General features: G+C 40.9%; 1 protein-coding gene and 1 long non-coding RNA gene across 2 annotated transcripts; both read left to right on the plus strand.

Moving 5' to 3' along the window:
• The first annotated feature begins 981 nt into the window (after nt 1-981).
• Nucleotides 982-8,072, plus strand: LOC135586568 (eukaryotic translation initiation factor-like). The gene is made up of 9 exons (XM_065099139.1): nt 982-1,308; nt 2,030-2,101; nt 2,688-2,783; nt 3,052-3,246; nt 5,373-5,470; nt 5,769-5,856; nt 5,954-6,304; nt 6,389-6,631; nt 6,847-8,072. The coding sequence occupies exons 1-9, from the start codon at nt 1,150-1,152 to the stop codon at nt 7,843-7,845; spliced, it is 2,301 nt and encodes a 766-aa protein (XP_064955211.1). The 5' UTR covers nt 982-1,149; the 3' UTR covers nt 7,846-8,072.
• Nucleotides 8,073-8,855: 783 nt separating this feature from the next.
• LOC108951959 (uncharacterized) lies at nt 8,856-9,892 on the plus strand. Its single transcript, XR_010484823.1, has 2 exons — nt 8,856-9,276; nt 9,343-9,892. It is a non-coding gene; the product is annotated as an uncharacterized LOC108951959 (long non-coding RNA).
• Nucleotides 9,893-10,301: the final 409 nt, after the last annotated feature.

The raw sequence follows: 10,301 nt of genomic DNA on the forward strand, positions 1-10,301 counted from the left end.
TCTGGACCAAGCCTAATAGGCCATGAACCGGACACGTGAGACATGACTGAACCGACGGGCCCCATGGGCTGAACAGATCAGCACCCAGACCAAACACGCACGTTGGTTAGTCTAACCGGGTCCAGTCTGCGGTCTGACTTCGGTCAGACCGAATCCCAACAATCAATCCCTCGGTTCCGATTTCAAACCATATTAAACTAATTAACATGATATTAAACACGTCCTATTTAATATAAATATGGAATTCTAATAATTCGAATTAAATAAACACATGAATTAACCCATTAATCAATAGAGATTTTAATATGCAGCATGTTACCAAATAATTAATTCAATTTGATTTGAAATAAAAAAACAAGTATTTCATAAAATTTATCGATTAAATAAATCAACATGCCAAACTAATCAGATCAACTTTATCCTTACTAAAATGGAGTGAGCTAAATAACATAATCGGTACATTTTTACTGCATAAATACAATATGGCAAAGTGTAAGAACGTAAACTTAGGAGCACAAACAGCAACGATCCAATTTACTCCATACAAAAGCATAACAAAGATGCCGATCTGTGCAGTTGCATAACAAAATTATCGAGCAAACGACGTTAATGTTCCATTCTCGTCAATAGGAATTCAGACATCATATGATATTAAGTAAGAATAGCAAATAATTGTTGTAGATGCAGTCAACATCAAAACAGGAATGCCTTCGAGAATTTTGGGAAGAAGAGAAGAAGAATATGGACTGACACAACAGCAGCAGCAACTCGTATTATTCTATTCTGCAAAGCGGAATTCCACTCGAAACAGGAAGGGTAGTTTCGTCCGATTACTTCGTCGTGAGACTAATCCGGTTCGGGCTGGGGGAACGCCCCCAAAGCCGTGACACCGACATATGCTACGATCACCTTGTCCAATCACCCATCAATGTTGGATTAATTACGACATTACTCGCTCTTAATTTTCGTCCCTTCGATCGTTAAAGGGTTTCACCCCTCCCCGTTTCTCATCGGCCCCCTCTTGACGAAGGGGCTTCCTCCTCCGTCTCTGCTGCATCGCTTTCGTTCCTTTTGTTTCCCTTATTTGCCTTCTCAGCGTTGATCGGGATCGTTCCACCGCCAGCCTTACAGAGAGCGACACGTTGAGGTATGCAGTCGGATCCGACGGTCATTAGCTTGAGGCCTGGCGGCGGCGGCAACCGAGGCAGCAGACTCCCAGCCCCCCGCTTCGATTCTGCCTCCCTCGGCTCCTCCGACATTCCTGTCCTCCGGCCCCACGGCGGCGCCGGTGCAGCTCTTTCGCTCAAGGTCCCTGGAGAGATCTTTTATTGATCTATGGTTTTCGCTCATTTGGATAAAGTTCGTGCCTTTAAGCGGTTTCGTGCCGTGTTCCAGCTAGGGCTTTTGGTTTCTCTATGTTGGATTTAGTGATTTGTTGATGTGATATCTTGCGGTTGATCTGGCTTGTCTTGCCCGTGTTGGGATGATTTTGCTGGGAAATTTATACTTTTATTCGAACTCTTCAGTGTTTGAACTCAAATTTCGTGCGTTTCAAACGTCAAAGATTTTTTTCCCAGCATTTAATACGACAAAAATTGAATCTGGCAAGTTTCTAGAATCGTGAATGCTTTCTACGTGATTGTTAGTATGAAAGGTGAGCCCATGCATTTCGTATTCAATTGAATTTGTAAATACTTTTCAAGGATGCACATTATTTAATGTTTATTTTTATATAATTTGGAAGCATTATACTCGAAATAATGCCTTGAGGTTGTAAACTTGTGTCTTGAAATTGTTAGTACTGTAATTTAATTTGAGATCTATTGAATATAATGCAAATACTGTTGGTCTGTTGGATCATTGTCCCTTTATATGCTATCCAATTTCTGATGTTCATTATGTTTGATATGCTTGACATCTTGTCCATATGTTGTTTGTGAGACAACTATGTTGTTTTTTTCTTTTTTATGTGTTAGTTTTGAGAGTAGCTGTTACAAGACTTCTTTATAATGCATAATTCTCCTGGCAGACTTGGGATGCAAGATTTGAGAACCGTGAGCGCATTTGTTACACAAAGGATCAACTTTTACAAATCCGTGAGGTACATATGAATTTTGGTTTGGACTGATTTTTTTTTAATATTAGCTCTGATCTATGGGTACGTCACCTTGTTGATCTTTAATTTGAGCCTTTGAGGAAGCTTTGGTCTGTTACAATCCCTTTTCTTTCAGAAAGGTTTTCATCTTGTACTTGATTAAAAAAACATCCACCTTTTTTCCCAAAATAATTCCTAATTTTCCCCCTTTTTTTGGTTGGGGGGTTCAAGATTAATTCATATTGCAAAATTTTTTTAGACGCTCATAATTGCTAGAGTTAATTTTTTATGTAAATCATTCCCATATCTAGTGAAGCTACTTGTTGTTTTGATTTTAGTGTGCTGTATTTTGCTGATAGAATTAGTGTCATTTCTTAAATTAGTGTTTGGGAAGAATGCTGTTAGCTTTGCCATTTGTGAACATTTCTTGTCATCAACAAATGTAATCCCATCATAAGAAAAACCCTCTCCTGCATCAAACAAGATGAAAGCTTTGTGCCAAATAAATGAGCTAAATGAAGGTATTCGTTTTATTGGATACAATATCTTCAATCATGTTCTTGATATGGCTTTGACTTTTTTTACTTGACAGCATGTTGAAGCTCTTGAAGATATTCTGAAAATCAAGCAGGAGATCGAGGCTGGTTTGTTCATTGAAGACCAAACATGGAGTCACGGTGATGCAAATGTATGTTGAGATCATTTTGTGTGGAATGGCATACATTTTGAAAATGTTTTTTCTTTTTGGTGTACTTGTAGAGAGTACAGTGGAGCAGTTCGAACAGACTAGATATTTGGTCTTCTAAGATATATTTAGTATGGATATTTCGTGCTTGTTACTTTTAAGAATGTTTGAACATTTGGTGACGTCTTGTGTAGTTTTATGTGAATATTTTCTGTTCAAGCTTCTTCAGGCTTCTGCATGTATTATTTAAATAACTATTTTTGCTTGCCAGTTGCTGAGTCAATCACAGAACCATTATTATGAACCCGACAATCGTGATTGGCGTGGCCGATCAGGGCAGTTGCCTTCACTTAGAGATGAGAATCCTGACAACAAGGAATCAAATATCTTGAGCTCCAGATCTCGTGAAACAAACCAATTGAACAGGCAGGAGCAACCAAGCAGCCAGTTCTCTTCAAAAGTCCAGGTTGCAAATATCTTCTTTTTTTTTCCTTATCTGACCCTGACTAATAAAGCAAATGCTGGCTGTATCTGTTATCTTTTAAAGCCTACTTCTCTTGTTAGTTATTGTTTATTATGTTCTTTTGGCTTGCTTCTGTTCTTGAATTATTTGTATCATTTATCTCCTAATAAAATATCAGAATTGATGTTGTGTCTCTGATGATTAAGTTATTCATCATGCTTATCTTTCAAGATTAATTCGTCAAATCATACATATAATGGTTTCTTCGTAGTTTGTTGTCTGTTCCTTCCAGAATTTCTAGTAATATACTTTTTGATTTCTTAATTTTTCACCTGGAATACATGGCTTATGCACAACTTTCAAGTTTGTTTATGCTTTCTGTTATTTAAAGGATGTATTTTGAGGGTTCTCTTGTTCATTCCTTAACTTGGTTCAAGTTCATGTTATTCTTCTTCATCTATGACATTCTAGCGGCTGAACTATGACATGTTCAATTTTACTTTGCATGTTTAAGCTTATGTTTGTCAATTGGCTATTTAATAGTTTCTTATCTCGACATCCTCTGTCCTCAGTATTTTTCAACAAGGTGACATTTATTATCGGAAGCCTCATTGTGTCTGCTGAATCTTTTGTTTTTCTCTGATATATTGCCGATGGATAGATGCTAATGGTAGGTTTGTGCCTTTGTGATCAACTTGTTTATGTATTCTAAGCTTCCATAATAATTGCCTTAACAAAAGTCTGGTATCTCTTGCTGAGCTTTAATGGAATCCAACAGGAAACATATTTGTTGACTTTTCTCTTACAAGGTAGCAATTGGTGTATGTATAACAAGGATTTAGGTTTTTGGTATGGTGCCTTTGTGATTCAGACATTAGTTCTAATTAATTTCTCTACAGTACCATACTGTTTTGTTCATCCTTGTAACTAAATTTTCTTACTCATGCCTTCTTAATTTCAAATAACAAAGAATATCCTTTATTCCAGTGATTTAAAAAGCGCTAAGCGTCAAAAGGCGTCAAGGTCCAAAAACGCTCGAGGCGCTAGGCGCTCGCCCCGAGCGAAGTGAGACACTAAAATATAAAAATATATAATATAATTATTTAAAGTTTTAAATAAAAATATGCTATTAAATTAACAGTATTAAAATCAAAATAATATATTATTAATCTAATAAATATAAATACATTATTGTTATTAGTATACTGTATACTGTTAACAGTATACAGTATACTGCTAACAGTAACAGTATATAGTATACTGTTAACAGTATACTTTCGAAAGAGGAGAAGGAAGAGGAGTGTAAGGGAAAACCGAGGGTGCAGCGACAGCGGTAAAAGTGAGCAGCGGCAGTGAGAGCAGTGAGCAGTGACAGTGGCAACGACAGCGAGCAGCAGCAGCGGCGAGCAGCGGGAGCGACGGTAGCGGCAGCGGTAGCGTGAACGGCGAGCAGGGTTAGGGTTGGGCAGCGACAGCTGATATCGGTGCTTTAGTTGGTTCGATTGAACCAACTAAAGCACCGGAGACCGAACCAGACCTAAAACGTTGGTTCAGTCGCCTGGTTTAACCCAGGCGCTCGCCCGAAGCGCCCGGCGCCTGGGCGCCCAAGCGGTGCCTCTTTGAAGCGCGCCGCCTGGAAGTGTGAAGCGAGGCGCTCGGGCCTCGCCTTGCCCGAGCGCCTTGGAAATCACTGCTTCATTCCAACTGCTGTCAAAGAATGTAGTTTTATTCAAGATGGCATATGTGCCAATAAGGTGCCAGCAGGTAAATAGTGATGCCTATATCTGTTTATAAGCATGGTTAGTTCCTGGCTGTTAGAGCCTTGAGAGACATATTAGAAAGAGAGAGAAAAGATCCAAGTATTTGTCTGCATTGTTTATTGTTTGAAAATAAAACTATAGGTGTTTATGTTTGACTGATCTGGAAATGCATAAGTAATCATGTCTTATGAACTGTGATACCTTTTTTGTCCTTTTGCAAGGGATTGTTGCTTTTCTTTTGTTGGAACATTAGTCCTTCAAGCCTGCAAGGTCCCTCGACTTGTTAAGCATCCCTCTTACTTATGCCTATGAACTCCCATTTCTTGTTCATAATTTTGATATTTGGTACTTTTTAATTGCAAATTTTAGGGAGGGCCTGCTGCTGCTCTTATTAAGGCTGAAGTACCATGGTCTGCTCGAAGAGGGAGTCTTACTGAGAAAGAACGTGTCCTGAAAACAGTAAAAGGGTAATTGACCTAATTCTTTAGTTCGCTTGTTGCAAATGTTGGTCAAATGGTATTGTATAGTTATTTAGGGTAATTGACCTAAAATATATGTGTGCAACTTTTTTGGTGTTGCATCTGTTGTATACTGGTTTGGGTTTCACTACTATATTCTTTTCATGTAACCTCAATATTGTTGTCTATATGCAATCCTATATGGCAATATTGCTTAACTTGCTTTTTTTTCAATTTTCAAATGGAAGCAACTATATGTGAAGGCTTTGTGTCAAAATCTACATTTACTGTGATGTCTTTTCTGCAGTATTTTGAACAAGCTGACACCCGATAAATTTGATCTTCTCAAGGGTCAACTAATCGATGCTGGAATTACAACACCTGATATCCTGAAGGTTCTTACTTTGCTTTTATGTACTAAAATTCACTCCTGAGAAGCTCATTTGGTTGTGTTATTCTAGATTTAACTTGGTTAACACACTAACGCTGCAGGGTGTCATTACACTCATATTTGAGAAAGCTGTTCTTGAACCAACTTTCTGCCCCATGTATGCTCAACTCTGTTCTGATCTAAATGAAAAGCTACCCTCGTTCCCCTCCGAGGAAGCTAATGGGAGGGAGATTAGCTTCAAGCGAATACTGTTGAATAATTGTCAGGAAGCATTTGAAGGTGCTGGCCAACTGAGGGCTGATATAAGAAAGCTGACTGATGAAGACCAAGAAATGGAACGAAGGGATAAAGAGAGAATGGTGAAACTTCGTACTCTTGGTAATATTCGCCTTATTGGTGAGCTTTTGAAGCAGAGGATGGTCCCTGAAAAAATTGTCCATCATATCGTTCAGGTAAATTTTCTGTGGTAACTTTTTGTCTGTTTACAGCATCTGATGATGTGTTCCTTTAAATGCTTGTGTGATTATTGCAAGTAGGAGCTACTGGGGCCTGATAACAAAGCCTGTCCTGCTGAAGAGAATGTTGAAGCAATCTGTCAGTTGTTTAACACCATCGGTAAACAATTGGATGAGAGCCCCAAATCTCGGCGTTTCAATGATGCCTATTTCAATCGGCTGAAAGAGCTAATAACCATTCCACAGCTTGCATCTCGACTAAGATTTATGGTCCAAGATGTGCTTGATTTACGTGCCAATAACTGGATCCCTCGTCGTGAGGAGGTATCTTTTCCACTTCTTTAGCCGTTTTCATTCACAGATTTAGCATTCCCTTTGTGAAGAATTAGAATTTTCTTAACCTTATTGGAGTTTTTCATGTTTTGTTACATGCCCTGATGAGGTAGATTAATCGGTAGAAACTGATTTGAATAATGTAAATAAGAGTTGGACACTTTTGTCAGTTTTCTTGACACTTCTTTGATTGCTTGGTTATGTAGGTAAAGGCCAAGACAATTACTGAAATCCATAGTGAGGCAGAAAAGAATCTTGGATTGCGTCCTGGATCAACTGCAAGCCTGAGAAATAGTCGCAATACTGGTGGTTTTCCAGTAAACCGACCTGGAACAGGAGGTATGATGCCTGGGATGCCTGGAGTACGAAAAATGCCAGGGATGCCTAATCCAGATGGGGACAGTTGGGAAGTTCCACGCAGAAAGTCGATGCCCAGGGGTGAAGCTAGAAGTGTACAGAAACCTTTGGTGGCAAAGCCATCCCCCATAAACCCTAAGTTATTACCTCAAGGTAGTGGTGGTCTGGTAGCTGGTATGACCAGTGCCTTGTTGCAGGGCAATGGTCCACAGGCTCATTCTTCTAGTCTTGTCACGGGCACAAAAGACTCTCTGTCTCAAAACCTTCCCTTGAGGCCCGGTGGCCGAGCTTTATCTCCTTTGATCTCAGATAAGCCAGTGCCAACTCCGAAGTTTAATACTAATGAACTGCATAAGAAAACAATTGCGCTTCTGGAGGAATATTTTCATATCCGCCTCATAGATGAAGCACTTCAATGCATTGAGGAACTTAATAGCCCTGAATACTACCCAGAGGTTGTCAAAGAAGCCGTAAATCTGGCTCTGGAAAAGGGGCCTTCATGTATGGAACCTGTTATGAGGCTACTGGAGTATTTAGTGGTCAATAAGATTTTTACTTCTAGGGATGTGGGGACAGGTTGTTTGCTTTATGCTGCCATCCTTGACGACATTGGAATTGATCTACCGAGAGCACCTACTTATTTTGGTGAAATTACTGGTAAACTGGTTCTTGCTGGTGGCATAGATCTCACGGTAGTGGAGCAAATTCTCAAGAAAGTTGAAGATCCACTGTTTCGATCAATGATATTTGATGCTGTGACGAAAGCTATTCGAACCACCCCAAACGGTCAGTCGATATTGAGCGGGCAGGCAGCCATCATCAGTGCGTGTGAGAAGCTGTTATCCTGATTTAGCTGTAGTAGCTGCTAGTTAAAAAGTTGCTTGCTGCTTGAAAAAGGTTCCTACTTTTGTTCCCTATTCCATTATCTTCTTTCATTTGTCTTTCCCTGCCTTAACTATGAGTACGATGCAATTACTTCAAGAGCATCTGTGAGGAACCATATGAGCTGTATATTTCTGCGAGGTAACATGAATTTAATTATTGAATCAAGAAGCATGCCATGAGAATTCGGCCATCACTGCGGTTTAAGAATGTGATGATGAGTTGTGTATATAATTTGTTTTCGTTTGTGTTCTCAATGTTTTTGCCCCTACTTATCCTTCATTTGCATGCCTCAAGATCTAACCAATCGATCACCCAGGAAGAAGCTCACTTGTAGACTGGAGGTGGGTAAGGGTAGGACCAGATTTCGATATCAATTACCATGCAATTGTTGACACACTGTTTGAACCCCATCTATGGTGTTGTCTTCCATGGCTTTTGTCATGAACCCAAAAGCTAAAGCCTGATGGCAGTGCATCACCTTCTGAGTGCATGTCAATTGAGCCATACTTGCTTCATTTATACTTCTTTCAGTTTATGGATTATATGTGGTTGCAATGGCTTGTGTTGGTTGGATGTATACATTTATCATTAGCATATACATGTCATTTATTTCTCAAGGGTGGGGAACTTTTTCTTTGAGCAAACTATATGGTGTGAATCCTGGGCAGCATGCTTCATGATGAAATGCCAAATTTGTGCGTGGAATATGGCAAGACAAAGAACTCCAATTATTTTTCCTCTACACACACAGAGAGAGAGAGAGAGAGAGAGAGAGAACATATGCCTCGTTTTGTTCTTGTTCTTCTACGTGTAAATCACGGAATCTTTGTGCCCACAGTTGGCTTTCCTCTCTCTATAAATCTATACAAAAATTACTTTTTCGATTGCATGCATGAGGTGAATCCATCAATACATGGTACTCGAACTATATTTGGTAGTGAATCGATGTACTCATCCGAGGTTGGTGGTTGTCTCAAACCTCTGACACGTAGAGCTTACGGTCGAGATCGAGTTCCTCACATTAAGATCTATCTATCTTTTTCGAGGGAAATCTCATTCCAGTCACACGACGTTATCCATCTCCCAAAACATACTGGCAACTTTTCATACTTCATGCACCGGATTGATGTGTGCTTAGAATCCACGTTATCTCGCTCGCCACAAATGCTCCCAACTTCAGTACGATCCATTTCCCCTATAAATCTCCTCCGGTTTCTGTGATCACCGTGCCGCGCCACAGTTTACCGGATCGATGAAGCCCGGAAGTCTCCTCTCCCCCCTTCTTCTCGTCCTCTTGTTTCAAGCTTGTCGGTCTGCGTCCAACCAAACCACACTCGGTGGAGCAGACGAGGCTCGCCGACTGCCTCGACTCGACCAGAGCCAGCCGGCTCCAGGTTTGACGACGAGCTACATGATCTCTAGTCCGGTTGCCGTCACAAGCACAGCTTTGACCATCGCAGGTGGCCTCAATGCGACCGTCGTCTCGAGGGCGGGGAAAGGGGAGTTGGACGCCATGAGGAGCACGACCCACTCGAAGGGTGGCGGCAGCGGTGGCGGCAGCGGTAGCGGTAGCGGCGCGGGAAAAGGAGGAGGGAAGGGCGTCGGGAGCGGGAAGGGCGAGGGCGGCGGGTCGCAGTCGGTCCGTCAGCCGCGCGACCCGCGAAGCAGCGGGGCGTCGAGGCGGCGGCCGTGCTCGTCTCTCGCGCGGCTCCTCCTCCGTCTGCACCTGTTCTGCCTCCTGCTTTGGTGGTGGTGGTGGTGGTGGTGGTGGTTGTGGCGGTGGTGAAGAAGAAGAAGAAGAAGAAGAAGAAGAAGAAGAAGAAGAAGAAGAAGAAGAAGAAGAAGAAGAAGGCGGAGGATAGTGATGAGTTGGTGATGGTCGATGCCATCAAAGAAGAACTGGCTGATGTTTTTGCTATCGTTTCCTGATGTAAATCAGCCTGGCTTTGTATGATTCATGTTTATTGTCTCCGTCCGTCATGACAAACAGAAAATGGACAGATTTGTGTTCCTCCGGAGTTAGCAATGAAGAAAATGATATGAATAATATGTTCTTTAATATTTCAAAATCGATTGTTTTTATATGCAAAATGTCAACCATCATACCATCTATTATTTCCTTTCTTTTGCTTGTCCTCCTTTGTTGTTGGATTGCACGTATCACTTGGAAGTGCCCCCATTGCCCTCTAAATCTACTGAGAGCAACTTATTTTCGTACCACATTGTGTTTGAGTGGGAATATATGCTGATGTCGAAATGCATCGACACGCCTCAATCGTTTGATGGTTAGAGGAGGAACCGAGTCTCGAATCTTATTCCTTTGTTTTAAGAGGAATTGAAGCGAAATCTAGCAAGGCAGATTTTTAGCTCTCATTGATGTGGAACAATAAGCTAAAATTATCAGAATGACATTTGTGTG

Source organism: Musa acuminata, chromosome BXJ2-3, assembly GCF_036884655.1.
Source record: "Musa acuminata AAA Group cultivar baxijiao chromosome BXJ2-3, Cavendish_Baxijiao_AAA, whole genome shotgun sequence".
NCBI lineage: Eukaryota > Viridiplantae > Streptophyta > Magnoliopsida > Zingiberales > Musaceae > Musa > Musa acuminata.